The sequence below is a fragment of the Camelus ferus genome, chromosome 33 (genome assembly GCF_009834535.1).
Source record: "Camelus ferus isolate YT-003-E chromosome 33, BCGSAC_Cfer_1.0, whole genome shotgun sequence".
NCBI classification, from domain to species: Eukaryota; Metazoa; Chordata; class Mammalia; order Artiodactyla; family Camelidae; genus Camelus; species Camelus ferus.
In genome coordinates this window covers 18,075,999-18,097,265 of record NC_045728.1, presented here as the reverse complement: position 1 = coordinate 18,097,265, position 21,267 = coordinate 18,075,999, and the positions used below count along the sequence as shown (strand labels likewise).

General features: G+C 41.8%; 1 protein-coding gene across 3 annotated transcripts in view; it reads left to right on the top strand.

Moving 5' to 3' along the window:
* Positions 1-19,874, top strand: part of ZC3H12C (zinc finger CCCH-type containing 12C) — a 68,412-nt gene extending 48,538 nt beyond the window's left edge. For all 3 annotated transcript variants that reach the window (XM_032472752.1, XM_032472754.1, XM_032472753.1), the window contains exons 3-6: positions 4,518-4,657; positions 9,136-9,370; positions 11,798-11,904; positions 12,537-19,874. In XM_032472752.1, the coding sequence (XP_032328643.1) occupies positions 4,518-4,657; positions 9,136-9,370; positions 11,798-11,904; positions 12,537-13,933 (1,879 nt within the window). In that variant the 3' untranslated portion in view covers positions 13,934-19,874. The remainder of the gene's footprint in view (positions 1-4,517; positions 4,658-9,135; positions 9,371-11,797; positions 11,905-12,536) is intronic.
* The last annotated feature ends 1,393 nt before the right edge of the window (positions 19,875-21,267 follow it).

Here is a 21,267-nt window from a genome sequence, read left to right as displayed (position 1 = left end):
ATGCATGCAGATACAGCCCGTAAGTGGCCACAGAACTATAATGAGTTTTCTTCTCTATTTATGTCGAATTAAGGCTTCAGTTTATAAATATCATCCTACGTTTTTAGAAGACACTCAGCAGACAGTTAATTCACACCAGTAGCGACAGCGACATTGTGCTCACTCTGATATCCTGTTTTTCGTAATTTTTTTTTTAAATCAGGCTGACTCTGTTCTTGTAATTCTGTATCAGAGCCTCCTGCAGTTATGTAGGACCTTATGTCCGACCCAGCACACACGATTAGTCACGTCCTTCCACACGCCCCAGTAAGGTCAGGTCAGGTGCAGGCTCCCGCAGCCCTCTCCCAGTCTGGGGCTGCCCCACCTGCAGTCTGGAGCCACCCGGTAGTTGTCTGCTCAGGCTGTTGCTGTTCCTAGGGGTGATTCTGGGCCTTGGCAGCTGGCAGGGACTTCCAAGACTTACAGCGGCCATGCCAGGGATTTCCTTGTCGTCAGTTCATTTCTTTGGCCTGATCAGGAGAGAACTGGCTGGGAAAGTATCGGAGACGCAGGGACCAACCCCGCACATCCCCAGTTGCCTGTCTGCCTTCCCGCACACCCCACAGAAGAGAAGACATTCCCCTTCTCCTTTGCGAGATCTAAGGCTGGGCCAACTGCTAATCGCTTTAAATCTGACTTCAGGTAACTATGGGGTTTGACGATACCTGGATGTGGAATTACTATGTTTTAGAGAAAGCACGCCTTCAACTTTAGTATTGCCTAACTGCCCTCCTGGCAACTCATACCAGCTTACACTCCCACCTGTGATGGATGAGTTCCTGCTCTCTCACTTCCTTGGCAACATCTGGTGTTTGCAGTCTTTGTTTTTTTCCAGTCTGATGGGTGTGAAGTGGTGGCTTTAATTTGCATTTCTTCTGTTGAGCATCTTTTCATATGTTTGTTGGTCATTTGGGTTTCCTCTTTTGTGAATTCACTGTTTGTATCTATTGCCTTAAAAAAGAAAAAACTGGTTACCCTTCTCAAGATACAGGAATGCTTTATGTATCCTGAGTCCCACTCTTTTCATCCGTCCTGTATGGTGCAAATGGCTTCTTCCAGTCTGCGGCATTTTCATTTTGTTTATGGAGTCTTTACGTGCTCAAAGGCGTCCTTCTTTTCCTTGATTGTATGCGGTTGTGTTTTCTTTCAGAGTTACTTCCCTCTCCTGCTGTGAACGTCTCCTGTAACGTCTTCTGAATGTTTTACGATATTTTCAAAGTTAAATCTTTGCTCTGTACACAATTGGTTTTGTGTAGGTTATGAGATTTTAAAAATTCAATTTTATTTTTTTTCCGCATAAATAACCAATTGCCCTAGTACCATTTCTTAAATGGCCCATCTTTTCTTCATCGATTTATGGTATCACTTATCATTTATACACAAGTGTGTGTGTCATCTTAGGCTCATCACATTTCTGTTTTTTAATCTTTGCCTGTACCTGACTGGATTTCTGTCGTTCCATACTAAAGTACTGGGAGCTAATGGGGAGGTTCCTCCTTCCTTGTTCTTCAGAATTGCTTCACTATCCACGGCTTTTTGCTTTTCCATATTAATTTCAGGATCAGCTTCTCAAGTTCCATAGAAAACCCTCTGAGGATTTTTATTGGGACTTCAGTGCACGTACAGATTAGAGAATTGCCACCTTCATAAACTGAGTCTTAACCACCCTGCAAAGATGGCGTGTTTTTCCTTTCGTTTAGGCCTCCTCTTGTGCCCTTTAATACAGGTTTTCAGTTTTCATTTTCTCTATACAACTTCTGCAATATCTGTTCTTCTTTAGATTTGTTGGGGTTTTGTTACTATAACAAATGGGATCTTTTTTTAAACACCTTTACTGTGGTGTGGTTCCTGTACAGCAAACTACATGGGATCATTTTCAAAACTAAAAGTTTTAATTGGCTTGCTGGTATATATCAACACGACTTTTTTAATAGCATGTTGTCTGTATGACACAGGCTTCTGATGTCAGTGGGAATCTGTTCTGTGGCCTAGTACACAGCTCGTTTTCTAACTGTTCCATGTATTCTTGGAAAGATTTTCTCCTTCCTAATTTGGTGTGGAGCTTTGTGTATGTCCACTAGATCAAGCTTGTAATTGATTATTCAGTTATATATATTCTTACTAAATGTTTTCTGCTCCCCCTGCCAACTAGTAGGATTGTGGACTTGTTCATTTCTTCTGTTGATTCTGTGATCTTTTGCACCACTCACGTGGACATTGGGTTCACCGTTACTACAGCTTCCTTGTGAATTGTTCCCTTTTTACTATTATGTAATATCTTTTTATCCCTAGTAATGTTTTTCCTTATAATATCTTTTTTTCTGATAGTAATAGAGCTTTGCCAGTTTTCTTTTGGTTTATGGTATGACTAAGGTAGCCATTAAGGATGCGTTTAGTTGCAAGTAACAGAAAACTTGACTACAGTTTCTTAAATGTTGGAGGCAGGGTTTTTTCCCCTCAAATAACAAGGTGAGAGATTGATGTGGGTCCATGAAAGTTCATATGTTTCTGTTTGCCACTCGCAGCGTGGCCCTTCTCCCCAGGAGGTTATGTGGGATGGCACTAGGGCTGTGGGTGGAGGGGAAGGAGCAGATTCTGAGAACAACCTTTCTTGTCAGTGTTGCATATGGTACAATTCCTGTGTTAGCATCTGTGGGATCCGTGTCCCGGGATTGTAAGTGGTTTGCTGTTTACACAGCTTACATTTCATGAAAGTTCTTTAATTAGAAGATAAAATCTTCTATTTCTACAGTAAAATATGATGGTTACTTTTACCAAATGAAGTCACCTGGAAGAAAATGCTAATGCAGTCCTCTCTTTAAAGCCAGAAGCAATTAAATGCTCAAGTGTCAGTTAACGAAATGCCATTGCTGACTAGCAGAGCATAATACCCTTAGATTTTCAAAGCATTAATGCAAAATAAAAATAGTTAGGTCTTAGCAAGCTGGGTTTTGCATTTAGGAATAGTTAGCCTACTTATCCTGGCAAGAGATGATAACTATCATTTTCTGTAGTTTTTCCGAAGACTGATGAAATTTCACTATTTTCCGTGAAACCTAACATCACTCTGTATCATTTGCTGGGATATTATCAAGGATATGAGGTAACTCTTCTTACCTAGAAAATGTACCTCAGACTCCCCTTTCCCTTACCCTTTTCTCTGAAACTTCCATTGCATCTAATTTTACCTCTAACCTTGTCCCGGACCACTATGACAGCTCTGTGGAGCATGAACAGTTTGCATTTATAGCCTTCAGCATCGACAATGCAAGTTGGTCTATTTCTGTTCTGTCCTTCAAATGTGATTAGCCATGTTTAGATGGTTCTGGTGCTTCCCATGGGACCCCTCGAACAATATATTAATATACCTAATGCTTGATTTGTGCTAAAAGTTAACAGAGCATTTACTTACCTTATTCCATTCAGCCCTCCTTAGTCCCAAGAAATAAAGATGTTTCCTTTCTATATAAGAATGGGGCCTTCAGAGCTCAAACTGTTAAATAATGTATCACATTCAAAGCAAGAGACTGTTTCTTTAAAAACATTAGAATTAGAGTAAGTATTACTTTGAATTATTAGGTTAAAGTGCTCAAGTCCAGAGGCTGGTGCTAGATAAAAACTGAGTGGCTACACCGTTAGTTGGGCATTGTCTTTTAGGTACTAAACTGCTGATCCAATTTTGAATACCCTTTTGTCATCATTAATCCTTGTCCAACACAATATTGCTAAACCAGGTGTCTTTTCATGGAAGGACATGGAAAGTATTCCTTGTATGAGATTAAGCATTGAGTTTCCCCTTTGAGAGCGCGTGTATACATTGTTTCACGTTGGCCACCTGACAGCTGTTGTGCTTTACCTAAGCGTTGGATTGAACTATATGCATAAGAACTCTTGAGAATGAAAAGTTTTGAGAAACTCGTACTCCAGTGTTTTTAGAGATTTTTTTTTCTATATAACTTTTATATATAAATATATATTTTTTTTTAATTGAAGTGTAGTCAGTTTACAATATTGTGTCAACTTCTGGTGTACAGCACAGTGCTTCAGCCTTACATGAACATACATATATTCGTTTTCATATTCTTTTTCACCATGGGTTACTACGAGATACTGAATATAGTATATGATTTTTTTACCTTTAGCTGGAATTGTTCCTGCTGGGGCTGAAGTTTCTTTCCCCTATCCTCTTGAAAAGAGCGTGTATCTAACTAGTTAACCTGTATTTACAGCTTCACATTTGAAAGCTCACTTTTCTTTATTCTCCCCACAATAATCATGCCAATTTTCTTTTTCTTTTTTCTCACAGATTTGTCCCCTGCTCAGTTATCTTAATACTTCCCTGAGCCATGAAACCCCATCTTCAATTTGAATTTCTTATCACTGTTTTAATTATCTTAATGTTTCTCTTTACAGATTTGAATTAATTGAGTTCAATTTGGGTTTTGTTGTGTTTTAAGTGCTCTAAAATTATCTTTCAGCCATGGAAACAAAGAAGTATTTTCCTGCCGAGGAATAAAATTGGCGGTGGATTGGTTTTTGGAAAGAGGCCACAAAGATGTTACAGTCTTCGTTCCTGCTTGGAGAAAGGAGCAGTCCCGGCCCGACGCTCTCATTACAGGTGAGCCTGTTAGCTCCCGTGGGGACCCCTGCAGGTGTCTCCTTGAATAATATGTTTACCTGTTTTTGTTTACTCAGCCTGTGTGACTGCCACATTCTCTTGGGTGGGAAGTAAAAGTTTTCGAGTTTAAAAACTGTTTATGTTAACTAATAAGCAAGTAATCCTTTCTATGTATGCCAGTTTTTCGTTTGTTTGTTTTTTACTTGGAGACTTCAAGTTTTATTAAAATTCTGACCTTTAGAGACATGCTGGGCGTCAGGAGACCTAGATTCAAATCCTGGCTGTGCCAGGTACTAGCCGTGGCACTTTGAGCAACACACTTGACCCTTTTTGGACTCCCATTTTCTCACTTCCTGTAGGAAGTTCGACTAGGTGACAATCAGATGCTGGCCACTGCAGATCAGAAAAGACCTGTGAGACCCCGGGGGTATGCTGTCTGGTGTCAAGTAGAAGGAAACGACTCGATTCCAGTAAAGTCCCTGTATTTCGCATTATCTTGTCATCTTGAAATGTATGAGCGTCAGACAAAGATGTTCCCTGTCGCTGTTCATTATTGTTGCTGAACACTTTGCACAAGTTTCTCAGTCAGTATCTAGCCCATCCCCCAACTCTCTCCACCTCCAGCATTAACGAAAGCTGAGGAACGTGTGTGACGAAAACGCTTTTCAAATCAGAAACACATGGAGAGACCACCCAGCGTGTACTTAAAGGGAAGATTATTTTAAGACTTTATTTGTATCTATAATTGTTAAATTAGCATAAGAATCCATAGACAAGTTATGGTGCGGCTCAGAGCCCTGGAATCAGACTCTAGCCTATATAAACTGTGAAGTGGGAGACGTGGGCTTAAGTCTGTCAGTAGTTCCAAGACATTGGATAACTTTGGAAAAAATATACGTATTTAGATCCTTATTTCACACCATATAGCAATAAATTCCAGATGATTGAAGAATTAATTATCAAATCTCTATTAGAGATTATTTTTAGTCTTTGGCTAAGGAAGATCTTTCTAAATTTAAAAATTTTAGAAGAAATTACAAAGAGATTGATTTAATTGGATCAAACGTCTGTATTTTGGGAAACTTTCTTCAATAAGACTTTTTTTATTTGCCTAAGAAAAAATACAGTAAATTAAAAAAATCCATGTCCTTAACATATAAAGATCTCTCACACACTGATAAAACAATAACATGGTAATAAGAACAGACAGCTCACAGAAGAGTGTAAGTACCAAATAACAGAAAACAAAAAAATGTTCAGCCTCATTAGTAATTATATAAATGCAAATTTAAACAATTTGTTTTTCAGCCGTGAAATTAGCAGAGATTTAAAAAACCTGGTAATACTCAGTGCCCCGAGGGAATTACTCCCACACTTCCGTGCAAACATAAATCATGACAGCCTTTCTGGAAAACGGTTTGGTCTTGAAATGTTAATACTTGAGTCTACTAGTTCCCCTTCTGGGAATACTTCCCCAGAAAATAGACGGAAGTACAGGCAAAGATTTTTGACCACAATGACATTCAGTGTAATGTAACTCACAATAGAGAAAAAAATGGGAACAAACCATGCATCCATTAGAAGAGTGGCTCCATAAATTAGTATGTCTCTATATGATAGGATATGCAGTATTAGAATATTTAGGTGGAGTTTTTAATGGTCTCAGGATGTGCTCTTTTACACAAAAGGCAGGCTTTACTATTGTGTGGGTGTGTGCACAAATATACATACATACCTACGTGGACATCGAACGTCTCAGCAACAGAAGGAAGTAAGTGCTCAATAAAAGATTAGAAGAAAATATGCCAGAATATCGTCAGCAGTTGCCTCTGGGTCGTGGCTTTACAACGTCTTGTTTTCTCCTCACTTCTTAGTACTTTTTCTTACTTGGCAAGTTTTTTACAGGAAACTTGGAATACAGCAATAATCGGGAGATAGATAAACTGAAAAAGAAGAAAACAGTATTGAAACATGTAAATGATTAGAAAGCTTCTGGAGCATGAAAGGAATGCGGAATCAAGAAAAAGGGAAGCGGGGCACTCCGTGCGAGGCGTGGCTGAGCTTCAGCCCTAAAGGCCGGCCTGCCTGCTGGTCTCTGGGTCGGCTCTCAGCAGGCAGTGTGCTTTGTAAAACGTGTGCAACTGTTGTCAGAGGCTGTGAGGCGTCTTCTCCTCCAGGAATAATTCTCTTGACTGAAGCCCTCACGCAGCCGATCCCTGGTACAAGGAAGAGTCCAGTGTTTCTTCACTGTGCCAAAAAAGAGACTTGATAAGAAACATCTTAAAGTTCTCGGATTTAGGTACAGACTCGCGCTTTGCACAGTCTTCCATTGATTTAGCAAATATTTAACAAGCAAGCACTAAGCTGTGTATCAGGCACTGTGCTAGGAACGAGGGACTCAGTTAACTTACAGCAGTACTGAACCCATCTTTATTTAAGTCAGGATTATTGGTCCTAATTAATTATTGCTAATTATCTTCCTAATTAGTCCTTTTAACCTCCTCAGCTGTTAAAGAAATGCAGATTAAGCAGGATGGTGGTGACTGCTGGGCCACCATCCACATCACCCCTCCAGTCACTCCCAGGATGCAGGCACATCCCATTCGAGTAGACACTCCCACAAGGAAAGTGCCGTGGATTAAGCCTGAACTCAGACAGGGCATCAACTGGAAGGCATCAGACTGTCCATCTTTAAGTAGCTTATTTGTCCGTTTCAGGGACACTCATAGGGTATCTGCTAACAGATGCGCTTTCTGTGCTGAGCGCTGGTGGGTACACAGGTAAACGGGGCACCTGCCCTCAAAGTGTTTGTCAGGGGACACACACAGTAGTTATCATGTGGCGAATCCTGTAGTTGAGACTGGGCTTTTGGTTTTGTACTGGTTTCCTGTGATTTTTAAAAAGAGGTCAACAATTTCATGCGTCTGTTAAACAAACTCCAGTTGAAGGCCGCGGTGTGTGCTGAGAGCTTGCGAGGCTCCGTGCCATGTGCTCTCCCGGGTGGGAACTCACCCCCTCCTCACAGCCTGCAGGGCACATCTGAGGACATGGAGAAACGGGCTCAGTAGGACTGCAACTGCCAGGAAGAGAGAGTAGCCGGAGCTGGGACCGATCCTCGCGTTGCTGATTCTCACACCCGTATTTCTTCCACTTCTGCTCTGCTGCTTTTCTAAGCCTTTTTCTGGTCTTAATGAACTCATTTGTCTGGAACGGCATGGAATCTGTATCCATGTCACTTTTCCGTTCCCCTCTGCTCACACCATCTCATCCTTCTGCTGTGGCTGTCACAACCCCTGCCCACCTAGTTTACAGGCTCGTCCAGCCCAGTAACTGAGGCCTCCTTGAGGAGAGAGCATCCTTCATCTTGGGAGCCATTGACCCTTAGCACCGTACCCAGCAGAGAGGAGGCACATAGTAATTATCCACTGAAGAGAGAGACTGAAAAAAAGTAACTCCAGTTAATAAGCATTGGGAAGTGAACCTTTTTTTTTAAATCATGACATCTGTCTGCTTATTCCTGGCACTCTGCACCAGAATTTACAGTGGTGGGAAGTCAGGGAGGGGGGAGCCACAGGAGGAAGAAGCATGGTGAGGAGCGAATTTTCATCATTAACCTAAACATGAACTCTAGCATCTTTATTTAAAATCACTAAACAAGGCTGTAGAGTTACCGAGTGCCGTTAAGAGTGTGCCAGCCAAAGAGAAAATGGGTATTCCCCTACCTGTCCACTTTAAAAAAAAAAAAAAAGGCTGTTTTCCCCACATAATCACTTCTCATCTCTTATCCGCTCAGTCCAGCCCCCACAAGACTGCTGGCCTCTATTAGCACCTGCTCCACAGGACGGGGCCCAGCACAGTCAGTGGCCACGCCCGTGACAGTGGTTCGTCGCTGCCCCCTCTCTCTGATATGTCTGCATCTTAAGACTCTTCCCTTTAACACCGCGACCTCTTCTACTTTTCAGACTCTCCCACCATCACATCCAGCAGGCAGAAAAACAGAACTACAAAATCACCAGATGTGGGGGAGAGGACCTGTTGCTCACTCCTTAACCCAGCACAGCTGCTTTGTGAGGGTGGCGTTGCTTTGTTAGGAACCTGTAAGAGGCCCCATTCACCCGGCAGTGCTGGTGACTCCAGCTGTCATGCGAAGGCTTCATGTCATGACAATCAGATTGGCTCGGTCATGTTTAAGTTTCACGCTTTTAAAGTTTCTAAAGCTTTTAAAAGTTTTAAACTTTCTGCATTTTTCAAGTTCACTTTTTGGGCTATTTTTAACACCTGTTTTTATTGAGAATCCTGAAGGAAAAAATGTCACTGGGAGTTACAAATGTTGCAGCGTCTACAAACTGGAACCACAGTCCCTGGTTAAATGGTCACATGCATCCAGCTCGTGTGACAAACACTCACATTGTAAGAAAGTTGCTGGACACACTTCGTATGTGTTTATTCCTGAAATTCTACCCTGATTATTCTTGCAGATCAAGAAATTCTGCGTAAACTAGAGAAGGAGAAGGTCCTGGTGTTCACGCCGTCCCGGCGCGTGCAGGGCAGACGAGTGGTGTGCTATGACGACAGGTTCATCGTGAAGCTGGCGTTCGAGTCGGACGGGATAATCGTGTCCAATGACAACTACAGGGATTTGGCAAATGAAAAACCAGAATGGAAAAAGTTCATAGATGAGCGATTATTAATGTACTCATTCGTCAATGACAAGTAAGTAAAACCCCTTACCTATGGTAATACTGCTTCCCTGCAAGTTTAACCACCCCAGGCGGCTGCTACAGAAGCCCTTTCCCTGCCACTGACCAGCCCTAAGACAGGTTTCCTCCAACCACTGACCCCCCTCACCCTCAGTGGGAGTCAGGAAAACTGCATTCAGGCCTCCGGAGGCCCCGTGTGAGGCACAGGCCGCCCTCCACTCCCTGTCTCCTGTGGCTGTGTGAGTGACCCACAGCAGCTGACGTAGGGACACCGGCCACCCTCAGAGGATGCAGACGGAGAACGTTCTGACCGCCAGAACGCCGCCTTTCAGTGTCTGCCTAGAGCAGTGACAGCGTACTTAAATATACGATTTCTTTTTATTGGGGTACAGTCAGTTTACAACGCTGTGTCAGTTTCTGGTGTACAGTACAATGCTTCAGTCATACATGAACACACATATATTCATTTTCATATTCCTTTTCACCGTGAGCTACTATAAGATATCGAGTATAGTTCCCTGTGCTCTACAGCATAAACGTGTTTATTTATTTTATATATACCAGTCAGTATCTGCAGATCTCAAACTCCCAGGTTATCTCTTCCCACCCCCTTCCCCCCGGGAACCATAAATTGTTTCCTACGTCTGTGAGTCTGTTTCTGTTTTATATATAAGTTCATTTATCTTTTGATTTTTTTTTAATATTATAGCAATGTAAGACTCTAGTCATGATTAAGTCAATAAAATGGACAAATGACATGTGCAAGCGGGTCTCCTGAGAAATAAGTATACAGTTGACCCTTGAATATCATGGGGCGTAGGGGTGCCAACTCCCCAACCCCTGCACAGTCAAAGATCTGCATGTAGCCTGGTAGCTGGCCCTCCACACACGCGGCGCCAGCCCTGTGGTCTATGTTTACTGGGGAAAAAACCCAAGTATCTGTTGTGCACCTGCACCGTGCAGAACCATGTTGTCCAGGGGTCACTGTATTTACCAGTACGTGGGAAAAGCTCACCTCCTGATAATCAAAAATGCAAACTAAATCTACAAAGAGTATATTTTTTCACCCACTTAATTGACAGAATTAAAAAACATTTGTGCATATGCCTCAGGCTGTTAAAGATATAAACTGATAGTTTGGCCTGGATCAGCAGAAGTCTTAAAAACAGCCTCTCAAGCCAGTAATCTCATTTCTTGGAATATATAATGAGGAAAAGAGGAGGGCCAGATATGTTCATTTCTGTATATTTATAACTTCAAGGTGCAAGGATTCAAAGGCAAGTAAAGTTACAACAAAGAAAGCTATTAAATTGCGATACATCTCCTGGTGGAATATTATTCAGCTATTTAGAATTGTGATTATGAAAGCTATTGAGAAACATGGGAAAATATTCATGTTAAAAAGACAAAGCATAAAATTAAAATTGTGTTTGTGTGCGAACAGAAAAATGACCATGCAACACACAAGTGGAAAATAATTGTATTAAGATTGTGGGATTGAGTGATTTTGTTTTCTGTTGTTAAACGTTTAATGTTACCACATTGTTTTCATAATATTAAGCATCATAGTTGCTAAGTGTTATTTCAGGCACGTTGACACTCCCTTAAGAGTTCATGCATTATTCCCATTTTGTGGGTAAGCACTTCGTTCATTTCATGTTCACACAGTGACATAGCTTAGTAGTAAAACTCTTCAATCATAAGTTCTTGACAATATTCATGCCATGAATTCTTGCTTCTGTTGGACACTCCAGACAAAATAATAAGTTTATTTCCTTCAGATTTTTTTTATGTCAACTGAGAAGTACCTGATTACGGTGAGGAAAGCATGGAAGAGGAGTTAGAATTGAATCTTGACGATGCCATAGATAAAAAAAAAATATCTCATTCATCTAAGCCTCGATTAGAAAAGTGTGTTCATCTGTAAAGGGGAGCTAACACGTCCAGGGGTTACCATTACGGTGCGATGAAGTGGTGTGTGTGCGGCGTCTGACACGTAGCAGGTGTTCAGGTAGTTCCGCCTTCCCTTCAGCCCTCCCGCCGCTCCCTTCTCTCCCTCAGCCCCTCCTGCTGCCGCCCCACCTGCTGCTTCCCAGGCTTAGTGTTTATCAGGCTCTCCTAAGTCGTCACCGTGGTCATTCTCTACAGTCCTTACAAAATCCCAAGACTGAGAGGAAGGAAGAACTAAGTCTAGAACATGCTAGACTCAACACTTATTTGAATTAAGACAAATACAAATTCAGCTTGAAACATTTGAATTTTGTTTTCATGAAGAAAACCTGTACTACTTTTTTTTTTTAATATACCATAAATGTTGAATTAAAATACATGGATTAAAATTTCAAAAAAATACCTTAGGGTGAATAATCTTCACATTCCATCTTCGGAATTAAATTACCCACCTGCTCCTTAGAGATAATGTTGTGTATGTCCCCGACAGGTTCATGCCCCCCGATGACCCCCTTGGGAGACACGGCCCAAGCCTGGACAATTTTCTGAGGAAGAAACCTATTGTTCCTGAGCACAAAAAGCAGCCTTGTCCATATGGTAACCTTCTTTATGAGTATTTAATACAGTATGTTGTTAAACTTTTATTATTAAAAATAAACACTTAAAATTTTGGATGGCATAGTATGTGGTTCTTTTGATTGTGATGAAATCTAAGAAAACATCTTAGGCATGAAAAACTGTTTTTACCGAGTTGGGTTCCATGCAAATGCATTTCCCTGAATTAAAACATGGTTCCAAAGAGTCAGTTAATTTGGCACGAAGTTAGTTTTCAGGTAGATAAAAATGTGGCCTTCTCACATCCGGATGCACATCAGAGTAGCATGGTTTTGTCACATTACGGCGGTACGTTGTGCTCTTCAGAACAGAACGTCCTGCCTGATTACAAAGTCATACAGGAAGGGAAGGGGCAGGTAGGAGCTGGGGATACGCGTGTGAAGGGGTATTAAGCAGACGCTCTGGAGGCGGTCGTGGCTCATCCAGCCGACTTTCCAGCTGCTCTTGGGAGCACTGGCGTGGGGGACTGCAGCGTGGCGTTTCTCCAAAGCAAGGCTCAGAGTAGCTCATAGCCCGGCCACCTTTGTTTCTTCCCCAGTTTAAGAGAGTAGTGCCAAACTGATGCTTGGGCTCCAGCAGGACATCCTTTGCCTAACTGGTCTTCCTCTTCCTAGGGAAGAAGTGTACCTATGGACACAAGTGCAAGTATTATCACCCCGAAAGGGGCAGCCAGCCCCAGCGGTCAGTGGCTGATGAACTTCGTGCCATGTCCAGAAACACAGCAGCCAAGACGGCCAGTGAAGGAGGGCTGGTGAAAAGCAACAGCGTCCCCTGCAGCACCAAGGCCGACAGCACTTCCGATGCCAAGCGAGGTGCTCCAAAGAGGCAGTCGGACCCAAGCATCAGGACTCAGGGCTACCAAGACCTAGAGGAGAAGCTTCCCACCAAAAACAAACTGGAGACCAGGTCTGTCCCCTCCCTGGTGAGCATCCCGGCCGCTTCGCCTGCAAAACCCCAAAGCACTACGTCTCTAAGCAATGGCCTTCCATCTGGAGTTCACTTCCCACCTCAGGATCAAAGACCACAGGGACAATATCCTCCAATGATGATGGCAACCAAAACTCATGGAACGCCAATGCCTTATGAACAGTATCCAAAATGTGACTCGCCTGTTGACGTTGGGTATTACTCGATGTTGAATGCATATTCAGCTCTGAGCATCTCAGGCCCGCGAAGTCCCGAGAGGCGCTTCTCCTTAGACACAGAGCACAGGGTGAGCTCGGTGGCCTCTGACTGCAGCAGTGAAGGGAGCATGAGCTGCGGGAGCAGCGACTCGTACGCGGGGTACAACGACAGGTCCTACGTCAGCTCTCCGGACCCCCAGCTGGAGGAGAACTTGAAGTGTCAACACATGCACCCTCACAGCCGCCTTAACGCCCAGCCATTCCTGCAGAACTTCCACGACCCCTTAACCAGAGTGCAGAGTTACAGTCTCGAAGAGCCAAAGTACCATCACAAGCCGCCTCTCCCGCATCTGGCGGTGCACCTCCAGCACCCGGCCGTGGGGGCGCGGTCCAGCTGCCCCGGCGACTACCCGTCTCCCCCCGGCGCGTCTCACGCCAAGGCCCCGCACCTCGGGCGCTCCTTGGTGGCCACGAGAATAGACAGCATCTCTGACTCTCGGCTGTATGACAGCTCTCCCTCCAGGCAGAGGAAGCCTTACTCCCGGCAGGAAGGGCTGGGGGGCTGGGACCGTCCGGGTTACGGGCTGGACGCCTACGGCTACCGGCAGACCTACTCGCTGCCGGATAACCCCACGCAGCCGTGTTACGAGCAGTGCGCCTTCCAGAGCCTCCCCGAGCCGCAGGAGCCGGCCTGGCGGCTCCCGTACTGCGGGGTGCCGCCGGACCCGCCGAGGTACCAGGACAACCGGGAGAAGGTATACATCAACCTGTGCAACATCTTCCCGCCCGACCTGGTGAGAATTGTCATGAAAAGGAACCCTCACGTGACCGACGCCCAGCAGCTGGCTGCAGCCATTTTGGTGGAGAAATCGCAGCTGGGTTATTGAGAGTTGATGCATCTTCGTGGTGTTTTAGTAGTTTTTTGTTCAGCTCAAATGCTGAGGGAGGTTTGCTACAATAGCACATGTGATCTCCTTCTCGGCAAGGAGGTTATATAGTATCCATTTATGTGAAATACTGTATCATGGAATCTGTATGTACAGCCCCACATAGTGGAAGTATCACGGGATTGCTTTACATTCAAACTTTTTTTTAACCTTTCCTTTTTAAAGCTATATATCCTTGGCTGGAAGTTTTTCCAGTTTGATTTATTAGATGTGTCTGTGATCTTTGATATTAATCTTTGGTGCATCAGGGGTTTATATGCAGCACTTTTTAATCCTTGTTTCATGGTTTATTAACTTGGTGTTTGTCTATCAATTGCAAGCAATTCCAATACCTTCAGAATGTTGAACATTTGACTAGACCTAGCAGACTATTTTTTCAAGCCGAGCTTAATTGGAATCTTTTACAGCTTTTTAAGTTATTTTTATTTGGGGAAAGTGGGCTTCTTTGTGCTATAATCATTATTTATAGAAACAAAGATATACTACAGCACTGACTTTATATTTTTAACAAAATGTAAGTTACCAGTTTATGTTGAAATGGGTAACAGTATATATTAGAATGATTTACAAATGTGGCACTTTTCACTGTTTTATTTTTGTTTGGATATTTTGTGTTAAGTAATTAGTTAATTTAATATGGTTGACTTACAGGAAGGCAGATGCAATCAATGGAAAAAATTGTTTCCATTTTTTTTTTTTTATAAAAAAAGGCAAAAGCCGTAACTGTTACAGTTTAGAGCTTGTTATCCAGCTGTGATGTGCTTCTAGACAGTAGACCTGGAATTGAATTCCTAGATTTCCATTAACCTGTATTTTTAATGTGTTTGTCTTTTTGTTTGGGGGCACAACAATACTGGATAAAATAACCCTTTCACAGTACTTGCCTGTTTTTAATGAATCTAATTATTCTCAATGCAACTTTTATATTTAATATACTCTTTAGCTTTCCTGCTATTTATCAAGGCTGGCCTGAGGTGGTTTTACGTGTTGAGGATATGCAACATTTATTGATACTGCACTATAGAAATGGTGATGGAGGAGTTGTAAATGGTAACTTAAAATTTTTGTAAGATACTGTATATTTTCCATTTTCCTGAAGGTAGTTTTTTGGGGGGTCAGTTATATTATTAAGGCCAGATTCTTGCCACAAATAGTGTAGTTTTTAGATACAGACTAGAGTCTGTTCTAGTATTAGTAAAGGATATTTCTGGTTTCACAGTCATGGGTTTTGCTGGATGTGGGTTCCTTTCTGTCGGTTAGGAGGTAGACGATGTGGTGAGTGGCAGACGGCAGTGTCACTGGCACGACTTCACGCTGCCTCCAGTTTGTGAATGTTGCTGAGTGTAACACACTCTGCAGGCTGCCTGTTTGTCCGGTTATCCTGGTCTTTACCTGCCAGAGCTGGAAGTAAAGCCCTGAAAAACCAGAAGATACCTTTTACTGTTGATACAAATTGTATCTTTTTAACTATAAGAACTATTTTGATTTGTAGATCTAGTTAAAACACAAACGTGTAACTACGATTAGACTTTTGGGCAACATTTTATCCCTTATTTAAATGCAAAATTTTAAGGTAAAATTGAAGTCTAGAGTAGGGTAGAAAATAAAAGTAACAATTTAGGTAAATAAAGTGTCTGTCTTAGTTTTATATATTAAAATAGAGTCAATGAATTTATTGGCATTTTCTTTCTCCTAAAACTTATCTAGCGTGAACTTAAAATAAAGGTAAAATGCTGCCTGAAAATTACGTCCAAGCACCTTTGACTAGGACAACATTTTCACTACTCATGTGACACCGTGTGTCGCATGCAGTAGGATTTGGGTTTCAGTAAATGCTTCTAAAAGGCATTGTGCATATTGACATATCCAATAATCTGAACCGTGTTCAGCAAACCTAATTCAGGAAGGTGGGGTTCTCTGCAGTGGCTGCTGCCGTCTGTGCGGTGGGGTGCCCCTCGCTGCCGGGAGGGGACACGGGCGCTGCCACCCACGCCAGACCCAGGCGCGGCCCCTGGAGCGCCCCGCTCACTTGAGAAATCGTTCACCTGATTTTGTCGGTCACTCTCTGTAACAAGTTTAATGTAGAGGCCAACCCATTGCCAAAAATAGGGTTACAAACGTGAGGTACCTTTCATTTCAGTTATATTTATTCTAAGCTTTTTTTTTTAATTTAAGTATGAAATCATTTTAAAATGATACATGTAGGTTTTGCTTCCGTTTTCTTAATTTCTGCATTTTAATTATTTGGAGATTCTGCCAAACTTGATTAAATTCATTTAAATGAGATCTTAGGTGAAATGGCTATCATGGCCTTTAATTTGACTTCCTAACGCCTTTAGCTAACTCTGGGTCACCGCTTCCTGGAGTGCAGACCGTGGACAGCAGTGGAGCTTGTCACCACCTGTCCCAAAGTGAGTAGCTCTGAACAGCCACACTGAAATTCCTCAGTGTAAGTGACCCAGTTAAGAAACTGCAGTTTTCTTATGTCAAGAGGCAGTCTGTCCCCTGACCCCCTTTTTGTTTTGTTTTGGGTTTTTTTTTTTTTTTTTTTTTTTTTGGTTTTTCTGAAGCACCAGTTTTGCTTTCAGAGCTGACGAATGAGATGTTTGGCTGACTTTAGATACATGCAATTTCTTAATGATCTAAAGCAATAAATGAAAGGGTCCATCGTTAAAGTTAAATCCATAGCGGATCCCAAACCTTCATTTTAGCCAAAACTTTCACCTTAATCGTATCTTTTACCAGACTTGCTAACAGATAACCCAAAGAGGTGTGTTAGTAAGTGGAGAAACTGCCCAAAGTGGTCCACTGAGAGAAGAGGAAGGATTCAGACTGGCACAGTCTGTCCCGGAGTAATGGAGAGCGACTGTCCTTTACACAGTGACTCCCCCGAGTGTTGTCTCTGTGTCTTTGTACAGAGGGAGCGGTACCCAACTGGCCAAATTCTGGCCCTTAGTATTTCCTCCTTTCTTGCACGTGATACATAAGTTTTCACTCTCCTTTTTACAATCTGTGTATCCTGATAGAGTTTGCCATAGACCTAAACGTTTGAAAGAAATGCACACCGGTATAAAATATTTGATACTGGTAGAAACTTGAACTTTGTGTTTTTATGAAAACTCATTTATGAGAATATGTAATATAACCAAAAAGAGTGTTTTTATATATATATACTTATATATATATATATATACACACACACACACACACATTCATACATGCATACATATCTGTTATAAAGTATTAAAAATGGGAGAGTGATACGCTTTTGATAGCTAACTTTTCCTTAATTGAACTATGTTTCTTTGAGTTATGGACGACCAAGTCTGGTGTCTGGATGACCAATGATAAGATTTAGAACCACTTGAATGGAAAGCAACTCTTTGCTGGTTTTATTCCTGGTATTTTTGAAGAATTATTTTGATAATTTTAATAGAACATGTAAATTTTAAAACACACACACAAAAAAAAAAACGTTTAAAGTAGTTTTGATTCTACAGATAATTTAACATGTCTTTTATGGATGTATCTATATGTATAAGACAGTAATATATTTATAAAACAAATATACTTTATGTCGTAGTTGTTAGTCTGTGACAGGTGGGAGGGTGGCTCTGGATATGTCTGTGTGTGTTTTGAAAACTCTCAAGCTATTTTTCCTCTGACTTCATGGCATTTACCCTGAGGTATATTTGGTTTTTGTTATTCTTTTCTGCTATCCAACTTCCTTATTCAAGATCAAATAAGACGTCCAGTCGCCCAGCCATTCTGTTAGGTGTGGCGCATCCATTTTATTGCCATCCAACTCCTGGAGACTTCCTGGGTGACCTGAAGTCAAAACAGGTTATGGCCAGAGAGAATGGTTATGTTCCAGATATATTCAACATGGGAACCCAGCTAGGATGCTCAGACTCCTTGGTACGCACCCACAAATAAAACAAAGTGTAAAATGCATGTACTGCACACGTGCATTAGCATAAGAGAAAGCAGAGTGCTAATCAAAGTAGAGAAACAGATGCATTACTTTAGATCAGTCTGGGAAGCCCCTTAGGGCCAGAGTTGACAATTTCTGTAAAGGATCAGACAGTAAGTAATTCAGGCTTTGAGAATCACATGGTCTCTGTGAACTACTCACCTCTGCCCTTCCAGCGGAAAAGCAGCCACGGGAAATATGTAAATGAATGGGTGTGGCTGTGTGCCAATAAACCTTTATTTTACCCGTGGGCCATAGTTTGCTGATTCCTGCCCTAGAATGAGAGAAATAGGCATATTAAGCAGAAAATCCTGATATGTGTTAATATAAGAAATAATAATTATTGTTCAGTTGGCCTTCAAAGAGAATGTTATTGGTGTCCTTCAAAAGAAGATTGTAAGACAGTCATATTAAAGCATCTTAATTCACTGATGTTTTTGGCCTGGCCACAAACATTTATTAGAGAGATTTCGTGTGTTTAATCACCAAAAGCATTCTGTAAAAAGATGTTTTAATAAATATCGAAATCTTTTCATGAACTTTCTATTGATAAATGGGAATCCTTTACCTACCTTTTGTTTTTTTTAAGGGCCTCATGGACCAAAAATTCCGTTGTAATTTTTGAGAATTAACATATAATTAGCCATAAAATACTTTAAAGACTGCATCTATCAGTTACATTTCTCTGCTGGTTTTTGACTTCTGAAAAATGACAGACCTGCCCTTCTTTAAAAATGGTTTTAAAGAAGACAAATATATTGTAAGTTCACATACTGTAACTTTATTCTGTAAGATTAAAACTTGTGACTAGTGGAATCGTAGCTATACTGTGAATGCACTTGCTGTATTGTGATTCTCTTTATAAATAACAGTGTCTCCTGGCTCTCTGCAAACCTTTAGTGTAGATTATGTTAAACACCTTAGGACTGTCCTTGGTGAATGATGTTCTGAACGTGATCGTGTGTGATTTTAAATTCCTTGGAGTACATGCTGTGTACCACGTTCATTCACAGGGCTTTGTAAATTGTGATAACATCACATCATTTCCATAGGAACAGAAAATAGTTTTGAATGTTACCATCCACTTACGCTTTCTTTTAAGATTGGACTATAACTCTAGGTTCTAACAGTGTTCACAGTTTTAGATGGTGACTTAATTTTTTTTTTATGCTGTCAACCTGCTGTTTGCTTTTTACAGTAATACTTTGTGATATGTTAGCCATGACTTTCTCCCTAAGGTCCTTTGTCTTTCAGATTTAAAAACAATTTAAACTGACCACTTGACAATTTGGAAGTAAAAAAAAAAAAAATCTGTGCATGTTCCACTTTATAAAATTTGTAGAGTTTCATATTTTAAACCATGTACCAAATTTGCCTATTTTCTGTCCAGATGTCTCAGCAGAGACAAACTGTTGTTCATTGAAGCTTTTGACCCCTTTCTTAAAGCAGCTTCTGCCTCAAGGGAAAAAGACACTGAAGAGCAATGGTTTGTTTTTAAGAATACGCTTTAGATTTCCTTTGGGTTGGGGAAGTTAGCAGTGTCCCAGCCAACACAGAGCACCCACCAACACGCGCGCTTCCGCAGAGACGTGGACGCAGCACTATAACCTTTCCTTCTAGGTTTTCTCCCCCCAAGCCATAGGTGTATGCTGAGAGTAGAATTTCCAATCTGATCCTTCAAACTTTTCTTATAGGAAAATAAGGCAAAGAGTATGTTTAGAACAACCATCTGATAAAGTGATGTGATGCCTTTACCCCATGTCTGTTCTCTGTGTTTCTGTAATGGAATTTTTTTTTTCAACTCCGAAAAGCAGTATTTTAGACCTACTGGAAATCCGTATCAAAACAGCTATGTGATTCTGCCACTGAGAGAAAAAAAAAAATTAAAAAAAATTCATTTTCCTTATGGTGGTTTGTTTTTGTTTCGTGAAGATATTGACCTCACACAGCAGCACAGATGCCACGTAAGGCAAGCATCCCTCTCTGGTCCACGGCCTGCCTCGTCCGGTGGCTAGTGATCCATCCTCTGCAGGATGAGCACACATTCAGCGCCCGTGCGTTGGAGCCGTAATTAATTCATACGAAAATCGCAATTAAATGCCAAAGACAACTAGTCTTGAGGGAGTGGGTGTGCACAGCTCTGTGGTAGAGGGGTTCAACCCCCGGTACCTCCATAAACCTCCCCTGCCCATCGCCCCCCCAGAAAAGGCGGCTAGTCCTACCTTATGGTTCTAATTAAGTTTCCATTCATGATTAACCTCAGCTACTTCTGCTTCACATTGAGGCTTCTAGATCCCCTCTTGTGAGCCTCTGTGGTACAGATCTTTCTAGTTTTCTGCACCTCTCCTTGCATGAATCAAATGTAGCGTCTTACTGACTGACGCTGCCCCAGGTAGGTTCACTTCCCTTCTTTTATGACCAACTAAGAATTAAAAATACTCTATTTCAGATGCGGTCACAATTCTGAAATTAGCTCATGATCTTTATGATTTAACACACTCGTGTGTCAGTGTGTAAGAAACTTTTATTTCAGAGAGCAGATGTTTTTCCCCTCTTCGTTGCTTTTCAGACTCTTGCTTTTCTTGTTATTTTTTTCCCCTAAAGTTTCTATTTGTCATTGTCAGGTATTCCGTACTTTCCCACTTAAGCTATTAAACTGGGGTTTTATGCATTTAGGTAACTTGGGCCTTGTCAGCAAATGATTATTGTAATGTTCAGCTGTGGTTGGCGGAGAACTCGGTATACCCAAAATGAGCGTTAGGTGGGAGAGGGTGAGCTGAGAGTGTCTTACAGCAGGCAGACCACTAGAGATGAGCAGAGAAAGGGAGACACAGGCCCAATGGCAGGAATTGGGCAAAAAGGAGGGACACGGGGCCAAATGCAGGAAACCCTACATCATGAAAACAGCAGGGATCCCTGGGCAGAGAAGGAAAAGCAGGAACCTCTGGGCTGAAAAGCGGTCACACATTTTGTGGTGACCAGTGGCCCAGAGGCCAAAAAAGAAAGGTGGGAAAAGGCAGGAAGCTCCAGTATCTGAATATAACTTTTGCTTATTATGCCCTTGTTTCAATAAAATTACCTTGCAGATTGGAAGTACCCATCATGCACTGATGCCATGACACTTCTGACCCAGACTAAATAAGGACTAAAATCCCTCCTCCCTTTGGGAAGGTGGAGCTGGGATGGAGATCCGAGAACACGACCCCAAACCCCAAACCCTTCCCTCCCCAGTGAAGATTCTGCTCGTTCATTTTTACACCCTATGTAACCAACTCGCCAAAAAAACTCAGGGCAGCCGCTC